The sequence below is a fragment of the Homarus americanus genome, unplaced genomic scaffold, assembly GCF_018991925.1.
Source record: "Homarus americanus isolate GMGI-L3 unplaced genomic scaffold, GMGI_Hamer_2.0 scaffold41027, whole genome shotgun sequence".
Lineage (NCBI taxonomy): Eukaryota > Metazoa > Arthropoda > Malacostraca > Decapoda > Nephropidae > Homarus > Homarus americanus.
The window spans coordinates 9,402,504-9,426,493 of NW_024745073.1; the positions used below are offsets into that span (position 1 = coordinate 9,402,504).

The 23,990-nt window shown below is 39.4% G+C and overlaps 1 protein-coding gene across 6 annotated transcripts in view; it reads left to right on the top strand.

Moving 5' to 3' along the window:
• The window catches only part of LOC121878323 (voltage-dependent T-type calcium channel subunit alpha-1G-like), a 170,252-nt gene that overhangs the window by 23,762 nt on the left and 122,500 nt on the right, over positions 1–23,990 (top strand). For all 6 annotated transcript variants that reach the window (XM_042384452.1, XM_042384448.1, XM_042384447.1 and 3 more), the window contains 5 exons: positions 12,140–12,252; positions 12,669–12,838; positions 13,109–13,201; positions 16,811–18,163; positions 19,583–19,734. In XM_042384452.1, the coding sequence (XP_042240386.1) occupies positions 12,140–12,252; positions 12,669–12,838; positions 13,109–13,201; positions 16,811–18,163; positions 19,583–19,734 (1,881 nt within the window). The remainder of the gene's footprint in view (positions 1–12,139; positions 12,253–12,668; positions 12,839–13,108; positions 13,202–16,810; positions 18,164–19,582; positions 19,735–23,990) is intronic.

A 23,990-nucleotide genomic window follows, 5' to 3' on the forward strand; every position in this document is an offset into this window, starting at 1 on the left:
GACAGTGGTGTTCTGAGTGTAATGCCTGATGGGCTTTTGTCACCACACACTAGTACAACTATTACTTCACTTTATAACATCAGGCAAGGTTTTAAGATTTAAAAACTGCTAGATAAGTCTTTTTAGGGCTGAATGGAGCATGATGGAGTTCACTGACCTGTTTTCATGAGAGACGGTGGTGTTCTGAGGCCGACGCCCCGTGCCTCTCACTGACCGAGGCCTACAGTTTCCAATCTTTAATTTTCACTTTGATTTTATTCAGGTTCTCACATGTACACTTTCCTATTTATTGTGACCTTATGCCTTATAATTATATATCTTAGTCCTAAATTACATACTAAAGAAAGAGTCTGGTTTGCTAGTTCCTGGGGAAATTCATTGGGTGATAACAATACTCGGCAGCACCGTAGTCCTGGGCGGCTTAGGCGCCACGCGAACAAAGCCTAGTGTCGTATTTTCATGGCGTGGGTATACAAGATATTCTCCTTGAAGCATAGTTTTAGGATCCCTTCCAACACTTCACATAGGTCTGATACATTTATCCTTTTCCCCGATCATTGTTCTCATGTATTTTCATCTGATACCTGCGGTAGCTATGTTCACTAATCGTTCACAGACGTAAAGAGTATGACCTTCAAACACGATCTACCCTATTCCCTTGTAGTACACTAGTCCGTATCAATTGGACCTTCCCAGTCATCCTATACTGTAGATACATTGAGTTCTCCTTAATGCTATGAGTAAATACACTTAATATTATATGACCGTACCTTGGTACAATTCGTATAAAACATACTGTAGGTGAGTTATCCTTCACCAACGTTTCCCGTTTTCTGAGACAACAAGCGCGGTGGGTTTGAATGTTATGTAGCGTAATTTGAATAAAAGAGTTGTTAAGGATCACAATGATGTGCGCAGTACAATACAGGGTCAGATTCCTTGGGAAAGTCCATATAAATGTTGTCATTATCAACTCCAACAGTTGTGTCAAACTGGAACAACCAGGAATAAATCTGTGCTGACAGTTTTTAACAAGATCATTACGTTGTGAATAATCCTTTGTGTTACCACTTACACAAACTGTACTAGTACTTTGTATACTGTACTCTATAATCTCATAGGCATATACAGTAGGTATATACGAGTATGCCCTAATAACTGCCCTCTTTATATGCTTGTGTGAAGACAGGTGATATTTTGGTACATTGTAGCATTGTTGATCCATCTGTCTGTTGGTAACTTTTCCATTTCCAGCTCATATCTTCCACCACCATACCATTCAAGGTCACCAGAGTCAGTGTGAAAAAAGGTTCACTGTGACTTGTAGATATACAGTGACCCCTCGTTTAACGAACTCAATCCGTTCCAGAAGGTCGTTCGTTAACCGAAATGTTCGTTAACCGAAACCATTGTTTCAATGGGTTTATGGGTAATTGGTTCCAGCTCACCGACAATTTCCTAAATTCAACAAAAATGGTAGAAAAGTTCACTTACTTTGAGGTGTGTATGTAGAAGGCTCCTGGATGATGATGATGATGATGATGGGAATTAGAATGGGGGTGGAGGAGAAGGAAGAAGAGAAGGCATTGGGGTGGAAGAGAAGTCACCCCATGGCACCATTTCATCCATAAAATTTTAGCTCTCTTGGTGTATTTCAAGATTATTTTCTTTAAATCAACACTGCACTGCATTATATAGTCAATATGTAAAATATATTTCAAAATGACCAATAATTTGCTTGGAAACACAGAAAAAAAGCGTTTAGTTGAAGAGAGTCTCAAGCAAGATGTTACCTCCACTGAAAACAGAGAGAGACTAACTCTGTGGTGTGTTAACAGGCTGGATGGCACGCCAGAAACTAGTTTCTTTACCTTCAATTATGTTCAATAATTGTTAAAATGACTAAAAAAGTTAATATTAAACTTTTAAAATTATTGAATAGTATAAACTTAGTGATATTTACTAAAATAGTAAGGAATTTAAGCCCTAGAACCGATTAATGTATTGGCGGACTGATACTAAAGCTGGTTGCCCGGTCAGTGCAAGCGAAAACATGTTGAGGTCGGTTCGTAAGAAATTCGTTAACCGAATTTTTGTTCGTTAACCGAATTGAAGATCCTTATGGAAGGCAGTTCGTTAACCGAGGCATTCGTTAAACGAGGGGTCACTGTAATAACTTTCATATCTGTTCATACTTCCATGATGATTGATTATGAATATATGAGCACAAAATCTTGAATGATATGACTTCCAGTGACCTTTTTCTATCCCTTAGGGCTGGTCAGCCATCTTATGATGACCCTTATTGCAGTGCTTTGCTGCCATATGGTATCACAAAACTTGTGACCAAGTCCCAGGTTGCTGATCTGACTTTCTGCCTCATTTACACACAATTGCAGGGTCTCAATTGTTTCTCTTAGTTTGACAACACAACATACATATATTGTTTCTCATTCTTGATCTTTTTTCTTTTATTTATTTATTTATGGTCCTTTATTATTATTATTATTATTATTATTATTATTATTATTATATTTATTTTTATTTAATACCTATATTATAATTTTTTATTTATTATTATTATTTTTATTTAATACCTATATTATAATTTTTTATTTATTATTATTATTATTATTATTATTATTATTATTATTATTATTTTTAATATACCCTGTATTATAATTTTTTATTTATTATTATTATTATTATTATTATTATTGTTATTATATTTATTTTTATTTAATACCTATATTATAATTTTTTATTTATTATTATTACAGTATTATTATTATTATTATTAATTTTTTTTTAATATACCCTGTACTATAATTTTTTATTTTTTATTATTATTATTAATATTATTATTATTATTATTATTATTATTATTATTATTATTATTATTATTATTATTATTATTATTATTATTATTATTATTATTATTATTATTATAATAGTATACATGGTATATCTTTTATTTATTTTTTGCCCCTAGGCCCTGATGTGGGTCATTAAACTGTGCTCTGGTGGGCTAATCCCCCTAAAAAAAGTTAATTTTATGAATAATGATTGATGCTCTGTGCTGGGAGTAATGGTCACTGGAGGAAAGACAAGAACTTGTGAGGCGAGGATGGATGTCTCAAGCTTCCAAACAAGGAACTAATGGTAGTAATTTTTCCTTTTTCTCTTCCTTGTCTCTTGTCCTTCTCCTTACACTTCTCTCTTCTTTTATTGTGTCAGTAATAGATTTTTAATCAGTGAAATAAAAGTTAAAAAAAAGTTTTTGTAAAGTTACAAACACTGTAAATCATGGAGAAAAGTTCACTCTTTGCAGTGAAACTGAGTCACAGGAATGAGTCTTCAAACTGACTTACACTGACTGTCACCTGGTGCGAGTGTGCTGTTTTATCTCATTTGGGGCCCTTACTGCTTCAGTTTGGGAGGAAACAAACTTTTAACCCCGACTGTACACGAATTTACCTCAAGGAATAATCTGTACAGTACTGTGTTGAAACTACTGCATACAGTATTAGCCATTGATTACCAGAGCTGTAAAGTAACAAAGGAAATTTACTTGAGTACTGTACTCAAGAAACATTTTTGGGCATTTGCTTTTCTTTTACATTTACTTAAGTATAGTTTTCTAATACTTTTACCCCAATACAATTGAAAAAACAGAAATCATTACTTGTTACATGCCCCAAACAAAGAAACGAAGAGTTTTAATGTCTGTGGCAAATTAATAATAAATTTTAAATTAATTAATAAATGAATTATAAACCATAGTAAAAGAGTTGTGTGGATGAAGGGTATGGTGTGAGTGGAGCCATGAATGTTATGGTGTGGGTGTGGGGAGACACCACGCGGTCACATACACTGTACCTAGACACTACGCTGAATATTATAACTAGTATAATGACCCATTTGATCAATAAATATATACCCAAGACCAAACCCAGTGCTTTTAGGAATACGAGGGGATCCCTACACATGAACCATGCGGCGGTCGACAAAATTAAGAAAAAACCAGAAATTCAAGACGTGGGTTGGGTCAAACGATGAGCAAGACAGGAGGATGTATGCAAGAGCCAGAAACCAAGCAAAGATAGAGTGTAGGGGGCCTGAAAAGGAGTTCCAGAGGCTGGTTGCAAGCGAGGTCAAGTCAAACCCAAAGGCGTTTTATTGCTATGCAAAGTCGAAATTGAAAACGCGAGTAGGAGTATCAGACCTGAGGCTGGTGGATGGTAGTTATGCAGATTCTGACCAGGATAAAGCTGAGGCATTGAACAGCTTCTTTTCCTCGGTGTTCACAAGAGAGGATGCAACTAACCTTCCTGCGCTTGAGGACAGACGGTTCGACACAGCACTGACCCACATTGTGTTCACAGAAGAGGGTAATAGAAATAAACTGTCCAGGCTAAAGGTCCATAAGAGTCCCTGACCTGACATGGTGCATCCTAGAGTGCTAAGAGAGCTGTGCAACGAGCTTGCAGAGCCCCTGAAGATCCTGTTTTGTAAATGCCCAGATGAACAAATGGTCCCCAGTGAATGGAAAGTGGCTTATGTGAGTCCTATCTTCAAGAAGGGCGATCGTCACTCCACGAACAACTATAGACCGGTGAGCCTGACCAGCATAATATGTAAAGTACTTGAGAGTATTATCAGAGATGCCGCAGTGGAACATCTAATACGAAACAGCCTTGTAAAAGATTGCCAACAGGGTTTTATGCCGGGGCGCTCAGGCTTAACACAATTGCTCAAGGTATTGGATATTTGGACCCATATTCTGGAATGGGGTGGTAATATCGACAATATTTACCTAGATTTTGCCAAGGCTTTCGACAGTGTATCCCATGAAAGGCTGAAAATCAAACTGGAAGGGTACGGAATTCGGAGAAATGTCCTAGCGTAGAAAGAAGACTTTCTACATGACCGCAAGCAGTGTGTGGTGATTAATGGCACGAAATCGTCATCTGTCCCTGTCACAAGTGGGGTGCCACAGGGCAGTATATTGGGCCCGCTGTTGTTTGTTTGTTTCATAAATGACATGCCTGACATTGTACACTCCTCCATACAAATGTTTGCCGATGACGCCAAGTTATTTCGGGAAATTAAGAACCAAGCGGACTGTGAAGAACTGCAGAAGGACCTCTGTGGGCTCCAGGAAAGGTCGAAGAAATGGCTGCCGAGATTCAATGTCACGAAGTGTAAGAGGATGCACCTTGGGCGTACCAACGGTAAGGAGGCATATCATATGTCCCAACGGGATGAAGAAATTGCACTAGTTGAGACTATGTGTGAGAAGGACCTAGGTGTGTATGTTGACAATGAGCTGAAGTTCTCGGGCCATTGCGAGAAGAAGGTAGATCAGGCAAATAAATTATTGGGTCTTATAAGAAGGTCGTTCAGATATCTAGACGGTCCGTCCCTCGTAACGATCTTCAGGAGTGAAGTGCTTCCCCATCTGGAGTACTGTCACCCCATATGGTCCCCAAAATATGCTAGGGAGTGTCAGTTGGTTGAAAATGATCAAAGGAGGGCCACCAGACTAGTGCCTGCACTTCGGCACCTCAGCTACCCTGAGAGATTGGAGCGCCTGAACTTGCCTAGCTTATACTACAGACAGGCAAGGGGGGACCTAGTTGAGGTGTATAAGCATCTCAGGGGGCACTACTCAGTTGAGTGTCCTTACTTGGAGCTGGCAGACACTCGCCCCACAAGGGGCCACAGCTCAAGATTGAAGAAGCCACAAGTCCAGAAAACCGTGAGGGCAAACTTTTTCGGAGTGAGGGTTGTAAACTCTTGGAACAATCTATCAGAGAGTGTTGTGACGGCACCACGTGTGAGCTCTTTCAAGACAGGACTTGACCAACACTGGAGTGGGTTCAGGTACATTCAGGAGCCGGTGCATGCCCAGTATTTGCCAACAGTGCGTGACAGAGACGTGACCAATCGCCTGGGCGGCTAGCGAGCCGATCTTTTGGTGAAGAAGATAAATGAAAAGGAAAAGTAATCAGAGACGTGACTGATCGCCCAAGTGGCTAACAAGCTGATCAGTGGCGAAGAGGATAAAAGTAAAAAGGAAAAAGTCTCGTGAGGTTAGGTGAAGTGAGGTCAGTTCAGGTGGCAGTGGCCATGACCGTTGACTTTCCCTTTGATCTTCTTGAGTCCATTAGCACCTTGACCATTCACCTCACCTAGCCTCCCCTCGTATCCCCCCCCCCCCTTCCCCCATCGAATCCCCTCTCTTCTCCCCCACCTTTCTGTTAGACGTCAGCTGCTCTTTGCATATCCCTATACCTAAAATTAATTCCAATGAGGCTGTGATTCTAAAATGCTTTACATAATTCCATCTAAGATGGACTTTTGTAAATCCATTTAGTAACTACACATATGTGTGAGACTGGATGTATTTAAAATTCTGCTTATATAACTAAGTACCACAGCCCCCCCCCCTCGCTAATATACGAGTGATAGGGGTTGGGGGTATATGGGACCACCCAGTATGGGTCAATAGGCCCGCTGCAGTTTCCTCTGTTCTTCTGTATCCTCACCTAATGCGAACAGAGACAACATTATGTCTGCTGACCATAAGTCCACGTCGACGATACTTGTGTGGATAAGGAAGACAGTGTTCATAGTGTTAAGTGGATATATTTTCAGTCCATTCACTATCCGTGCGATAGATTGTATGGGGAAGAGCAGCTGAACATAGGTATTCTCTTTCGGTAGGTCATGCTGGGCTAATATTTAGGCCTAAAAGATCCTGATTGGACAGCCATAATTTTGAGAATCAATTATTGATTAATCTTAATAGAAAAATTTGCAAATAAACATGTGTAATGCTGTGTCTTTTTTATATTTAATTAACTATTTTTTATAATTTACTGTGGATTTATTTTAATATTTGAGACGAATAATAATTTTGTTGTTAACTTTTTACTTTCGGTACTTGAATACTTTAAGAATGAGATCATTTTTTACTTTTCTTCGAGTACATTGACATTTGGATACTTTACTTCTACTGTATTTGAGTAACATTTTGCCAATGTAACAATATTTTTATTTAAGTAACAAAGTCCAGACGGAAGAGGAGTGGATGAGTGTGTAATGTGCCCCCAGTACTTTTCACTGATACAGTAGTTAGTTCCAAGGTCATTAATGGTGCCTGGTGGTTAATGTCATTTATTAATTTTGAGAGAAATATTTCATGCCAGGTGCTTGGAGATAAATTTATAGTAATGAATCCTGTGTTAATTCTTCTCCTTTTTTATTTAATAGTAGAGGAAAAACGTGTATACAGTACCGGGTAATTAATAAGGGTATTTGTTTTGTTAATTATATATTTTCAGAAACTTCTATGATAATTGTTACAGACATTCTAAAAGTTACAATGTGTTGAGTTTTTCTAGATCTAGGATTATGTTAATGACTGATGGTTACGTCTCCACCATTCCAAAGATTTATTTGTTATTTGTGGTACTGTATTAAATTTCTGCGTGTCATACCCAGGCTGTGTAGTTAGATAATATATACTGTCTTTGAAACCTATGCTTATGTCTTCACTATATAAGAGACATAAACTCTACACACTTGCACAATTGACACACATAAAGTTTACATGAAATTCACCAATTCATTTACCTTATCATTTCTTTCAGATTAAAGCCAATTTATTACCAAATCGTCAAGGCAAAAACGTAAGAGAAACATCCTCTAATATACGAGGGAACCATTATAACAACAGAGGAAAACATTCACCTCACTCTGGTGTTTACTCCAACCTTGGTGTTTACTCCAACCTTGGTGTTTACTCCAACCTTGGTGTTTACCCCAACCTTGGTGTTTACCCCAACCTTGGTGTTTACTCCAACCTTGGTGTTTACCCCAACCTTGGTGTTTACCCCAACCTTGGTGTTTACCCCAACCTTGGTGTTTACCCCAACCTTGGTGTTTACTCCAACCTTGGTGTTTACTCCAACCTTGGTGTTTACCCCAACCTTGGTGTTTACTCCAACCTTGGTGTTTACTCCAACCTTGGTGTTTACTCCAACCTTGGTGTTTACTCCAACCTTGGTGTTTACCCCAACCTTGGTGTTTACCCCAACCTTGGTGTTTACTCCAACCTTGGTGTTTACCCCAACCTTGGTGTTTACCCCAACCTTGGTGTTTACCCCAACCTTGGTGTTTACCCCAACCTTGGTGTTTACCCCAACCTTGGTGTTTACCCCAAAAGTTGTAATGTCATCTGGAATATTAAATGAGATAAGCGACACACATACATACATGAATAAATTACCTGTGATATCTAATAAGTGGCATTAATGCTCTTAATTGAGTCAAACTTTCCTGTAATTTACATACAAGGACTTTTTCTTGTTTTAATAAGAGAGAAATGTGAAGCATGAAAGTGAAACATATTCTCCATTTTCCCTTATTGAACATCAAGGACCAGTTAGTGAGGAAGCTTCAGGTGGCATTTTCAGTACTGTCTACAGCACTACATTCACATATGCCTTTTCTTCACTTGATTGTTTCTAGTATTTGTGCACCTGTGAGAGCCCCATCATAATGACTTATGCTATGAACTATTGGGACTTGTTTATGGTCAAGTTCAGTATTGTAAATAAAATTTTCTAATTCAGTCTTAATCTCTGTGTGAGTATGGGGAACACCCATAATGGGCACAAGGTGTTAAGTATACAGATATATATTTTGGATTTGTCGTAACTCCAGTAAGCTGGAGTTGGTTGCAGGTCTACTGTAAATGATATGAGAATGACCTTACTGTTATGATGGTTCCCTGAGCTGCTTGTTGTGGCTCAGACCCGTGTGTAGCCTCACCTGCCTATAGTTGTCAACTAGACTCTCTCAGCTAACTTTTATTAGGTTTACAGTACTTTAGCCTTCAACTATCTTAGCTTCACACTAGTCTTTAATCATTCATAGTGTGGCCTTGTAATACTAACTTTCAGTATTTCCTGTTTGTGACAACGGAAGTAGATGTAACAGTAGAAAATAACAGTAGGTTGTTGGAGGGCTGTAGTGTAAGTGGAAGTTTTTGTAGCTTGGTTGTTGGAGTCAGTGCTGGGGTGTGTCCTCACAGCAGGCATGGTTGATACCCAGCAGGGCTGTTTGATGAGTGATGTCAGATTTAAGATCTTATGAGGCTATTGCAAGATACCATAAGGTGACTGCTGATTCTAAGATATAAATTAATAATTTATTATTTTTCAGTGTCTCCTAAAAAGCGTGATATATTTTTTTAAAGACAGTGTGCAGTATTGACTTGTAATACAGTACAGTACAGTAATCTAATCAATATATGATCCCTTCAGTCATCGAAAATTTACTGAGTACATATACTGTACTGTGTTTCATGCCTTGACTTTCCTACATATCCCTTCATCATTTTCATATTTTCATCCAAATCCTCATCCCATATCCATACTAGCATCACCTTGCCTGCCTGCCACCACTGTCATAAGTATACTTGCCTCATCTCAGGATAAACTCTATTATCCTTCAACCCATTTCCTCCTCATCACTCCTCAGTAATTCAAGTTTTGCCCTCAGTATTTATTTTCTGGTGACATGAAGTTCAGTTTTAAAGTTCTGGTCTTCTTTGAAGCTTATCATTTTTTTAATTAATAAAGATTTTATGCCAAATCAAACTTCGGAGACACTGAAGAAGAGAATATAGTTGTTATTGGTGTGTCACTGTTGATGAGCTCCGTAATAGTGAGGTTGACTGAAGCAGTCACTTATCACCTATAACCTGTGCTGGTGAGTGTAATAAAGGTTAGAAGACATATTTTCTCTGTAAGTGCCTTGTGTTTCTGGTGCCAGTGGTACTTGGTGTATCTAGTGCTATTCTATAATTTCATGGTGTCTGATGGTAGTCTGTAACATCTGATGTTGTTGGTGCTAGTCCATGTGTAGGAACTAGGGTCTCCAGGCAGTAGCCTAGCAAGTAATGCATTAGTGGCTGGACCCTTGAGAACTATAAGCTGTATTGGTCCTTTTCTTTGTCTTGACAGTTGTGTACAGTACATAAGTTGTACAAGAGCTGTACATAAGTTATACAGTGACCCTTGCCACTGTGTAGTTATTTGTGGCTGTGTAGGTCAGTGGTTTGTCTCAACTAGTTCTAGAGGTCGCTTAGACGTGGAGGTCATTGTCATTTCCATCTTTATACAGCCCTGGCCAAACATCCCTCCCTCTTCAGTGTACTCTGGTATACTCTTGTGAATGGCCTCAACTAATCCACAAAAATTCAAGCTTTATGAAGAAAATAATCTTCTCCTAATGTATATGCATTACCATGTCCCTTGCCTTAGGTATTAATAATGATTTACAAATAGAATGATGCTTGAAGATCATTTGATCTAAGGCTGATTTGTCTCCTCTTTTTGTGGTATTAAAACTGCCTTCCCCTCACCCTCTGATTCTGGTGGTGCACCAGCCAGTGTAGAGGTACGGCTTGTGTTGAGACCAAGATGAGATCATTATTCGCCTAAGCGACTTCAAGTACTGTACAACAATTTGTGGCATTTTGTGAAGTAGGTGTAGTGCCACATGTGTAGTGTGCTTCAGAGGGTATGGTGGGTGTAGTGAGGCTCGGCATTGTGAGTGTAGCAGGTAGTGTAAGTGTAGGAGGTTATTAATAACCAAAAGTGTAGAATCTAACTTTTTATTGTGCTGTACTTTACCTGACAAACTAGATGAGCTGCAGATTCTTAAACAATTTAATAATATAACATGAAGAAAATTTCTGTGGGAAAACACTAATATTACTAATGAACACTAACCTTAGAATTTTGGTTGCTAAGTTAGCTTCCACAAAGACTAAAGAGGTATAGTAAACTCTGGTTTCCAAGTTGTAATTCCATTCTTATGAAACTTTTGCTTCAGAGAGAAACCATGTTCTTATATCTGAAGGTGAAGATTTTGCAAAATCCTCAGTCATTTGCTAACCAGCCAGAGTCTGGACCTACAAAGGTTTCTACAACAAATGTTCCTCGTTACTGAAGCTGTAAGGATGCACCCAACAAGTTGATTGAAGTTAAAATACAAAAAAATAACCTCCAAAAATAATATCATACTTACTGTATACTCTTCCATTAAATACGTTCACTGAGCACCAGTTAAATGAGAAAAATTTTATACAGTACAATATATTTTTTGCTCTATTTTTTATTCTGGCAGCTTAACTCTTATGTCATTTCTTATAATGTCTCCCCATGTCAGGCCAAGATTGACATAGGGAGAGGTTACAAGAAATGACATTAGAGTTAAGAATATGACAAGAGAGGTTGCAAGAGACTATGCATCATGGAGAGCTGCCATCAGATAAAAGCTATTTTGTAAAACATAAATGATGATGTAGGGATTACCAACTAATAATGCAGTCTTTCTCTTTCTTAAGGATAGGCAAGAACAGAAGACACACAGAGTATTGCAATAATTACACACTGTATTATGAAATATATAATTAGGAGTTGGTTGAATGAATTCAGGTCTTTGTTGGAGTGAGTCTTGTGGCTGGCAGCAGTATCATGGGAACAGATGAGAGAGGTGGTCATCTCTGTTCTGGAGAAGAAATGTGTCCCTGGATGAGAGAGAGAGACCCTGGGCTAGACTGCAGTTATATAAGCAGCTGCTTATTCATGGGGAATTAAGCAGCCTTCCCATTGGTCAAATAAAAGCTCTGTGGGTACCACATTCATGCCATTGGTCCAGGTGCTAGCGGCTGTTAAAAGGTGCAAAAAGCACCTAAATATAATTACTGTATTGTTGTAGGTGGCCACTGGTGAGAGAGGGTTGATCTGTTAATGACTGGCCGGTAGAGGATACAGTAGGTGCATTTTTGCATCTTCACTCTGGAGGAACATTCATTATATGAACCTTTATAAATCTGGACCCTGGTTGATATTTTGTTGGGTCTAATTTTCAGCTTTCACTAATTACCTGAAATGATAAGCAAGTAATAAAATTGATTCAGTATCATTAAACCATTATTAAGGTTCTCAGGCAAGAGAAAAAAAATGTTTGTCATGATGCTGATACAAATGACTCATTAAGCCCAAGGATGGTTCAAGAGCACAGTTGCAGCAAGACTTCATCTATCTCTTGCCCACAGGCCCATCACCTCATACTTCAGAGTTACTGACCAGGAGAAAGACTACATTTGCTCCTTACCTAAAGACAACGGTATGCACCAGTGTCAAGGCCTCCCACATACGAGATATCAAGGTAAGATTATGTATCAGAACTTTGTTGTGTACTTATTTTCTTTCGACTCAGGATAAACTTTCCTTTCTTAATGCTCACTGGGGTGCCTGTCATTAACTGGAATTTGTTTTTATGTGCCCGGTACTTAAGTTAACCAGAATGGGTTGCAACCACATAGCCTAAGAACATCACATGACTCTGAACCAAGTGGCAATGGCATCTTATGTTGAGGTGAAAGTAGAGTGTCCTTCAGGGGTCTACTTTGAGCTTCCTTCTCTTTAGCTTGTTGCTGGAGGTAATATCATGGAACTTTAGGACTAGCCTTACATAAGTACAAGATGTAAGTAAATAGTTTAACAAAAAGTTGGTAATAAATAGAAAACTAATCTCTTTTTAATGCCACCTTCTCACTGAACCACTTAATATCATCTCAACAGGAATGGAGTGCAATGATTCTGCACTTCTGCATGTACCCAATGAGCCGACCAACGAGTCCTGTGTCAACTGGAACCAATACTACACCGATTGTCGTCCGGGAGACAAAAACCCATTTCAAGGAGCCATTTCCTTTGACAACATCGGCCTGGCATGGGTGGCCATCTTCCTGGTGAGTTTATTGTTCCTTTAACTTTTTACTCGACTCACCTCTACCTTGTGCACAAACCTCATCAGGGGAATAATAAAGAAGCAAAAAAAAAAAAGTACAATGCAGTAAATGGATAAATGATTCTTTCAATAATCTTCTTTGCCATTTATGATGAGTATTAACTAACTATCACTTTTCTCTCTTTTCTCTTTCTCTCACATATCCTGGTAACTGTAAATCCCTACTATATCTCATTAATAATCTGGTGAAAAATGTGTTATATGCCAACAGGTGATCAGCTTGGAAGGGTGGACGGACATCATGTATTATGTGCAGGACGCTCATTCCTTCTGGGACTGGATATATTTTGTCCTACTTATTGTGGTGAGTGTGTACAGTAGGTAAAAGACCTTGATGATAGCTATATAGGGTGTCTGGTAGGTCGTGCACCATAGGATGATTAATATTCAAATTTATTTCTTTTTCAGACGAGGGAATCATAACAGATCAATGATGGTGGGAGAATATTTTCACTAGAGGAATGAGTCGGTTTAATATTCATGTATGGAAAGCCAGATGCTACACGAAAGAATTTGATTGACAACACCCATATGCCCGGGTGAAGTCAATTAAATTCTTTTGTAACTGTTTGGAGTATAGCTTCTGGCTTCCCATACATGAATATTAAACTGATGCCTTCCTCTACCGTAAATATTTCTGCCATTTTAGTTGATTTGTTATGATTCCCTCACCTGGAAGATATTAAAGATAGCATAAATTTTCCCATGATGCGTAACCCATAAGACACACTACATTTAATTACTGTACCTCTCATGAAGTGTTTAAATGGATACCTTTAAGTACTGATGAACATAAAATGTTGACTGTCAGCATTGGTAAGTTCTCATTTATGATTTTGGACATGAGACATTCGGCTGCATTCAAGATCGTTTTATGTGGGCTTTTTTCATGAGGAATCCTCACAGTGAGGTTTGCCCAAGCCATGGGCATTGGTCGTATTCTAGGTGGTACAAATCGTGGGGTTTGCGTGGGACTTGCTCCAGGTCTGCCAGCATAGGAAAAAAGGGAATGTTGGTATGCCGTACACAAACAGCTGATCATAATTATTGTTAGTTGTGGGCAATAAAAATCATATAAAGATAAACTGAATCAATAGAAATATCGTTTATACTGTATTGTACAGAGAACAAATACAGTAGTGTGGTATTTTTCTACGAGTTGCCCATAATCTGCTGAGTCGCAACCGCGTGTCGTCTGTTTATAACTGACCTGCTCGGTCCCAGCGTACTCTCATGTCCATATAAAATTTAAAATTATGCCATGACGTTTCAATAAAGCTGCTTTCATTGGTACCAGATAACAAAATAAGTACTTTCTGTTTAATATGGCGGGGGTCGCCACCTGGCTAGGGAGTTAGGCAAGTGTTAGGTAGGTTTCTTTGGTTGGTTAGGTCAGGTTCTATTACGTTCACTATTATTCATTTGCGACAAAAATGTATAGAATGAAAGGTATTCAGAATGAGGAGATATATCTAGAACTGGACCCAAAAATATTGTGGGACATTATGGGCAACTTGTAAAAATTTACCAATCTTGTACACCTGGGCTAATATACTAAAAGTATTGAAATATTTCATTAATTTCGGATACACTACCTGATTAATATATCACCATAATGTTAGGGTATGTGTCGGTTTGGCAACAGCACATGGGTCCACTGACGGCGGGGGTTAGACAGTTGCGGCTCTGACGCCAAGCTGTGTTGTCATGTCTGTACCCCCTTGTCTCCTTCGCCAATAAATGGACTATGGACGCGGCCTTTAATCACCCCCCGGATTGGCATCCTAACATGGCGCAGTGTACTTCTACAGGTGGCCCGGAGGGAATGTTGCCAACGTCCACAGTGGTGTTCCCAGGCCGGGAGTGCCGCTAGGAACGCAGTTCACACATGGTCGTCGACGCTGGCCCAGTACCATCGCCACAGAACAATGGCAGTTCACACGGTGTTGGAGCCGGTCTGCTGTACCCTATGGCCCCACAACAGTCTGGTATCCCTGAGGTTCTGTTGTGTGACGGAGGGACCAACTTGATGAGCATCATGCAACCTCCCTTAAGGCCCCTGGACATCCCACATATCAACATCCAGGACAGAAGACAATGGTTGTCTTAATGGGATACTTCACATCCCTGGCGGCTCTTGACGGAGCGACAGCTGAGGGAGTCGGTGTCCGCCGCCAGGCAGCACTATAACGTCAGTAGGCACTGGAGGGGGTCGCTGAGGAACAGGGAACGTGCGATGGGACGCACCAGTGAGAACCTGTCGCGCAGGTTCAACCTGACCGCCCACAACCTCCCGCCACTTGTATCGGGTCAGCGGGTACGAGCCCAGAACCAGGAGTCGGGGCAGTGGGACCAATTGGGGGTGGTGGTGGAGTCACCGGCCCCCAGACAGTACCTTATCCGCCTGGACGGCAGCGGACGAACAATGATCAAGAATCGCCGACACACCCACCGCCGCGCCCGAAGCCACCCCCGACATCACAACAGCACCCACGCCACCTACCGAGAGGCACGTGCGGACAATGCGTGCTCCCAGGAACCTTCAGGATTATGTCTCTTAGACGAGGACTGCCCCATATTTCACTTATGTGTTAGCATTTTGCCATAATGGATCTATTTCTAGTATGTATCAGTTGTATTTTGAAAAGAACCTTCACTCATTTTGTATGTATTCAGTTGGCAACTTTGTCACTTTTGTATCATTTTGCTGGGTTTTGGACGGGTTTTTTGTAATAGAGGCGGGGTGGGGGATGTTGGGGGTTATTGACACTATATTCATGAATATACAAAATATTCTAATAGCAAGTGATTTGCTGTTCTATTTTTGTTTGAACTAACCTCATCAAATACTCGTTTATCTATAGGAAATACAACTGAGATAAACATACCTTGAGGCTTGAATGAAATTTACTGTGGTGTTGTCTGCAGATGGGTTTCAAATTTAGCAGTCTGATTTTTGGTAAACAAACATGAAATATCACATTTTGGGGGGTAGAGTGTCATTGTCTAAACGCCATGTCCGTCCTTGTCCATCAGTGAAATTCATCATATATGTATGATGATTATTTTTTTCAATTATACTAGAAGCATTGCAACATATTTGTAATTGCAATTATATTTATAGTCAACATTGATTTATCCTTAGGGCTTTCTTAGGGAGCCCATCCCCTTCTCACAAAAAATCCAGTAATATCCGTGAGCATTGCTCACACCTTGAGGATTCCCCATGCTTCTTGAATGCAAAATGTGGCCAATCCCCATAAGGAGATCTCAAGCTAAACGATCTTGAATATGGCCCATTGACTCTATCCCTTTTTTATCTTTATTGTTGTAATAATTTACAGTTTCTGTATTTAGCATGTTTTCTGCAGCTATAATAATTTTTAGAATTGTACATTTCCTAATTCAGTGGTAATCGTTAACAGTTTGTTTGCTGTTGTCATATGACACTATTGCAGCCACATGTTTGTCAGCTATTGAAAGTACAGTCTCGTTCAAGATTCTTCGAACACTGCTGGAGACAGCTGGCAACTTGAGGCCGTTTGTTTACTATAGTACAAAGTATAATATAATATGAAACAACGAAGTCCAACCATTAATTAGGCAACAGGGAACTAAGTAACCAATCACCGATCACTTTTACATTCATTCATATTTTTTATTACGTACTATAGTAAACAAACGGCCTTGAGTTGCCAGCAGTGTTTGAAGAATCTTGAACGAGACTGTACGATACATGTGTACTGTAGAGCCAAAGTCTTTACAGCTACATCTGTCTTATATCCTTAAGACACATACCTTTGTAATGGTCTAGACATAAGAAGGACAGTTTAAACATATATGTACCTGTATAGTTCATGGCTGTTATAATGGTGATGAATGGTTTCATAAGTCATTTTTTATTTTTTTACAGATTGGGTCATTCTTCATGATCAACTTGTGCCTGGTTGTTATTGCTACCCAGTTTTCTGAGACTAAGAAACGTGAAATGGAGCGGATGAAGATGGAGCGGGCCAGATTCCAATCAACCAGCACACTAGCATCGGGCTCTACTTCAGATCCTAATTCTTGTTATGGTGAGATCATAAAATATATTGCTCACTTGTGGCGGCGAGGAAGACGAAAGCTATATATCCGGTACCGGCAGTTCCGCCGGAAAAATCGATCTGAACACCCACGACAGTTGAGCCTCAAGAAACAGCGCCGCCGTCGTCAGTATGAGGCAGCACAGAGTGCCCTTATCAACCGTGAGGGTGGAACCTCTGGGGCATTAAGCACCATAGTGGCTGTGCCACCTGCTTCAGGTGGTGTTGGCCCTGGTGGTGCCTTCACTGTGATGAATAATATTAGTTCAACAAGTCCTCAGCTTCTATCACCTCCAGAGATGCATGAAATTCTCGATGATCCACGAAACAACAATGCTCCTCGTGCCAGTCCAGAATTATCAGATGTAGACCCCCAGACTTCCCCACATCGCCCTGTTCTCCTTAAGATCCCAAGTGGTGCAAGTGGTGATGGCATCAATGAGCTGCTGCCACCTTCACCAGGGGGACAGGGCATTTGTACACCAAGACAACGTCGACGCAGCTCTGTCATGTTTAGTGATGTGGTGCTTCTCCATGGCCATGCTGGAGAAACTGCTACAAAAAATGTCTGTCATAGTGAGAAGACTACACAGACTGATGATGAACCAATAGATCCAGCATATTTTCGTGAACCACTACCTCCTTCACCTCATTCTCCAGGACCCCCATCTCTTATGCCCCCAGCACTGTTGCCTCCAGCCCTTCTACCCCCTAACAAGACGAAGTCTTCCTTGCGGTCTGTCTCACGGACACCATCATATAATGGTTCGGGGGGGAAGGGTTCTCTCACCTGCGGGGAACTGCTGGCACTGAGCGGTGCTCTGTCTGCCGCACTGCCCACACACTTGGGCATTGACTCCCGCTCCGTCCACACCCTCTATTCCTCACTGGCCAAAGGGGTCAAACACTTTTCTGCACCAACTTTATTCTTCTCACCTGATCAGTCACCAGCAGGTTTAACCAGTTACTATTCAGGCTCTGACTCATGTGACTCAGACTCTGATTGGAGCGATGAAGAGTGGAGGGAAGAGGAAAAGCGTCCACCTGGCTTGGCCCAAAGATTCTGCTCACAGATACGAGTCTACATCAAGAAACTGGTGGAACATCGGTACTTTCAACGTGGTATTCTTATTGCCATCCTTATCAACACTCTTAGCATGGGAATTGAGTACCATAACCAGGTGAGTCTGTAATGGTATTCAATGCATTAATTAGAAATCATCCTGTTCTGTGATTTGATAATTCTCATAAGTACTTTTAAGCACAGTATTTTGGTGCAACCAGGAAGGCAAAAGAAATTTTACTTCATATCTTAAGTTTCACAGAAAAATTAGTAAAACAGTGTGTATCAAACTTAGATTTCATGTAAAATTGTTATCCTGACAAACCCTATATTGAATATTGTCAATGATGCAATATGGTGGTACCATACTGTGTTTGTAAAGAATAAACAGACAGAGAATATACCAAACACAGTACATTATTGTAGGGAACACCCTAAAGTACCAGTCAGTCTTTGATATTAGACTGAGTTTGTCCAGTGAAGCTTGTGTTTATTGTCATGTATCATTTTCTTTAAGTTCCCCTGAGAGAAGTTACTGTCCATCTAAGATCTTAATCTTCCGGAAATCAGTTTTGTAGAAGAAGTTGCCAATGCATAGAATTATTAAGGATGTATAAGGTGAAGTAACTTATTTTGCTTTGTGTATGTCAAGAAATTAATAACTGGTCTTCTTTTTGTTTTTGGTAATAGCCATAGGACATTCATTAATGCAGACTAGACTTGCTGCTGAACCTGTTGCTCTATGTTAGGTGATCAGTGTGTGATGTGAATTTGTCACATTACTCCATTGCTTCAGAATTAACTCAGAAAATTTGGACTATACTGTACCAAAAAAAAAATAATTGAAAAAATAAAAAAAATATCAAAGCAGCTCTTACTGGATATGACATTTTGGAAATTTTGAGTTCTATAGACCATTTCCTTTATACAATGTCACGTGTATAATTAAGTTTTATTTGACTTGTCCTATATTATACAACAAAGAAAATTAGTTTTTGAATGGCTTACAGAAAGTTTTTAGGGACTTATAATAAAAGGCAGGTCATCTCCACCACAGAAACATTGGTAATGAAACAATCAACTTACCATCCCAGAACTTGGTATATTTATTCTGTTCTCATTTTTTGGTCTTGTAAGAGAGGATGGTATGAGAAACACCCATTGTTATCAGTAGAGGACACATCTTGCACTCAGTGCCCCAAGCAGCAGTATAATATTTTGGTTGTGAGGAGCAGTGTTCAACAGTGAAACCTCCATACATGTATAATGGACTTCCATCGCCATATAATCCATGAGATGGGGCTTTCACATATAACAGACCCTTGATATAATGAAGTTTCATTGCTACATAGTTTGTTAGATGGAGGTTTTACATTTACCGGACTCTCGATATAACAGATTTTTATCTCCATATACAGTAGTCCGCTAAATAGAGGTTTCACTGTTTTGTACAGTACTACATTGATTTCTCACACTGCTCGAAGCCTTACATAAAATTCTTGTTAGTATTCATTGTTTTCCATCTCTATGTCTGCAGCCGGATATACTGACAACCATTGTAGAGATGAGCAACTACATCTTCTCGGCTGTGTTCGCCATCGAGATGTTGCTGAAGGTCATTGCTGAGGGGCCATTTGGTTATATAAGCAATGGTTTCAATGTCTTTGATGGTGTCATTGTAATTCTCAGGTAATATCTTAACTAGGTAAGATAGATTGTGATGTCAGTATATGTGGTGTAGTTGTATGTTAAGAAATTTTATTTGAACAATGTATAAATTGTATTTCAAAAGGATTTGGGTATATCACATTATTTTAAGCAATAGAGTTTGTTATATTTAAGTAGCAGAATCTTAATTAACATGATAAAGTAATGAGTACTATTTGTGTATGTAGGATTGGTAATGCAGGAAATTTGTTGTACACCTGTAGGTAATTCCAGAGTTGGTAAATTACTAAATAAGTTTGAGTACTGTACTCAAGTAACATTTTGGGTATTTGCTTTTCTTTTACATTTACTTAAGTATGGTTTTCTAATACAGGTTGACAATCCCTTATACGAAATCCTTGGGGCCAGAGGCATTTCGGATTTCAGAATTTTTCGGTTTTCAAAATGGTTCGGTTTTTTTTTTTTTTAATGTGTATTAGCCCACTCGAGCATGGATCACTGACCCACATCGGGGACTGGGGGGGGGGAACTATAATACAAATTATAATATAATAATAATTCATAGGTCTAGGTCGTGTTTCTCACTTTTGATATTTTTTTCATTCCTGTATTTTCTTTATTATTATCATTCTTATTACTATTATTTTATTATTACAGTAACATTGTTATTATTATTATTATTATTAATTTTATTATTATATTTTATTATTATTATTGTTATCATTATTATTTTATTTTAGTGTATTTTTATTAAAAATAATATTTACTCTGAATAATTATTTTTATTATAATTATTATTACTATTTCATTTTCGCCCCCCTCCCCAAGGCCCCGATGTGGGTCAGTGATCTATGCCTGGGTGGGCTAATCCCTGTTTAAAAAAATAAATAAATAAAAATTGACCCACAAAAAAAAAAACTTTCGGTTTTCAGAGCTTTTCGGTTTTCGGAATTTCGGATAAAGGGTTGTCAACCTGTACTTTTACCCCATTACAATTGAAAATACAAAAATTGTTAGTCAACCCTCGCTTTACGTGGTCCCACATTCCGCGTTTCCACGTTTACGCGGTACCCTGCCGAAACAGGAATGCTCACATTCCGCGGTGCGTGTACCCCTTTACGCGGAGAGCGGCTGGCGAGCCTCGCCATTTTTGGATCCAAACCTCCCGCCATCTCTCCCGCCCTCTCCCGCCATCCGCCATGTTGTGTAAGCGGCGCGAGCATGGTGCGCACAAGGTCGCCCAGTCATCAAAACATTACCGAGTTCTTCACCCGCCACCCACCACAGCCGGCCCAAGTCAGGATATGAGGATATGGACTTATATGGACTTTGAGGGGTTTGACAAAGAGGCCCTGCAAGCCTCTGTGGTGGATAGTGATATAATTGATACAAGTGATACAGGTGAGGGCCAATAATCTGCCCTCTGCCTCGGAACCAACCACCCATCCCCGTGTGCCCAGCCATCTTTTCTACTAATGTAAGTGTTAAAAAACCTAATATTATTGATATTTCTCTTTATTATTAATTGTGTGTGCATACCATCATAAAGTTAAGATAATATTTTTACTACAACATAGTTGTGTGTCGTCAAAAAGTGGAGTTTGGGGGTCGGCCCGGTCTCTATTTCAATTAATCCCATATGTTATGTTGTTCACTTTCCGCGGTACCCTGTGGGTTGAATTAACCGCGTAAAGTGAGGGTTGACTGTACTTGTTACATGCAAACTAAAAATATATTTTTTTAATTAAATAATTATTAACCATAGGAAAAGAGTTGTGTGGATAGAGCCGTGAGGGGTACGGTGTGGGTGTGGGGAGACACTAGAGGTCTCATGAGGTGACGTCAGGCCATGACAGCGGACTTTCCCTTTGATCTTCATGTCCATTAGCACCTTGACCACCCTCTTATCCTTCCCAAACCCATCGACTCCCCCTCTCTTCTCTTCCACTTTTCCTTCAGGGGCTTGATCTTCTCGTTTTACGTCAGTTGCTCTTTGCATATACTACTGTACCTGTAACCTAAAAAGAATTTCAAAGAGGCTGTGATTCTAAAATGCTTTACATAATTTTATCTTAGATACAAAGCCTGTATCTATAATTATGTGTGAGACTGAGTACTGTATATTTAAAATTCTGCTTAAATAACTTAAATACCACTGCCCCCACCCCCCAACACCCGCCAGATGCTACGTGGTGCGAAAAATTCAGTCGCTCATCAATTAGTATTGAAAAGTAACGTCATCACAGTCACACTCCAGTTAGAGGGACAGTTCACGGTGAGTCTTAGTCAGACTCAATCACTATGGAGGTAACAAACATCCACAAACTGAAGGAGCTTGATAGCTACTTGGCATGCCCAGGGGATGGAATGGAGCAACTGAGGTCTTTCCCAACATTATGTGACTTATCTCTGAAGCTTAACACCCCACTACCTGCATCTGCTACTTGCAAACATCTGTTTAGTCATGTTGAGCTTATTATTTATTATTTGATTAATTTATTACACCCCAGTCACAAGGCAATGCGGTCTCACACTAATACATTGGTACTCGTGTCTTGCAGGACATGCTATGACTTCTGATATGGAGAGAATATTAATATGATTTATGGACAATGGGAGTTAGCACCCACCAAAGCATTGGTAGTGTACAGTACAAGAATTAAATCGAAGTTATTACGAATAAGTAGGTTAGTGACTCGTCCTGTGGTAGGAGGTCCCTGACGGTGGGACAGTCAAGGCAATAGTGTTGAAGGGCTTTAGCATTGGGACAGTTACAGAGTTTACAAGAAGAGAAGTGTGGGTCATCCCCCGGCACAGATAATTGCCATATAGGTCTGTATCCTCACCTAATGCGAGCAGAGATAACATTATGTCTGGGGACTGTAAGTCCATGTCAATGATACTTGTGTGGATAAGGAAGAAAGTGATCATAGTGTTGGATGGATAGGGAAAAGATTGCCTGAATGTATTATCTTTCAGTAGGTCATGCTGAGCTTATATTTAGGCATAAAAGATCCTGATTGGAATGTAATAATTTCGAGAGTCAGTTATTGATTAATCTCAATGGAAATATTTGTAAATACTGTAAACGTATGTAGTTCTATGTGTACAGTATTGTATTTTTATCAAATAGTTTTTTTTTAATTTCCTCAAGATATATTTTAATATTTGAATTGAATTGAATTGAAACAATTTATTTAGCCAGAAAAACACAGATACAGTGTGGATAATAATAACAATAGTATTAACATGGCTGAGCCAGTTGAGAACCTGAGCTCTCTTTTAGGCACCTGGTATATACTATACATTTATCTCAAGGAAGTATTATGTAACATTTAGTAATATCTGGAATAGTACAATAGCATGGTGGTAATAAGAACATCTCATAATGTTACCACGGTTATCACTTCAATATTTACTTATTCTATTTATTTATTATTTTTATTTTTAGTTTATTTTTGTTATTTATATTATAAGTATACAGTATAGTCTCGGTTTAAGCGGTCAATTAAACCCATGGAGGTCCGCGTAAAACGAGAAACGCGTAAACGAAATAACAGAACATATGGGATTAATTGAAATAGAGACTGGGCCGACCCCCAGACTACCCTTTTTCCGACACAATACGTACGTTATAGTAAAAATAACATCTTAATTTTATGATGGTATGCACACACAATTAATATTTAAGAGAAATATAAATAATTTTAGGTTTTTTAACACTTACGTTAGTAGAAGAGATGGCTGGGCACACGGGGATGGGGGGGTTGGTTCCGAGGCAGAGGGCAGATTATTGGCCCTCACCTGTATCACTTGTATCACCTTTATCACTATCCACCACAGAGGTTAGCAGGGCCTCCTTGTCAAACCCCTCAAAGTCCATATCTTAACTATCACTGACTTGGGCTGGCTGTGGTGGGTGGCGGGTGAAGAACTCGGTAATGTTTTGTTGACTGGGCAAGCAAGGTTAAATAGACCAATCACAGCTAGCGGCGGAGGGAATGCGTGGCTGGTAAGGATGCGTGGCCCAATCACAGTCCGATACGTCATCTGACGTCAGCGGTGACGTAAGAGCGACCTAGCGCGCAGCTTGTCCGCGCCGCTTCCCATGTGGAATTGAAAAACATAAGTATAATGGGGGAGCAGTACAACATGGGTTATACTTGTACAGTATTAAGGTTGAACAAGAGGACAGAGCTGTCAGGATTATGTTTAGTTGGCAATTATGTTTATTGCAATGGTGATTTCTTATCTATTTACATGATAATTTCCGATAA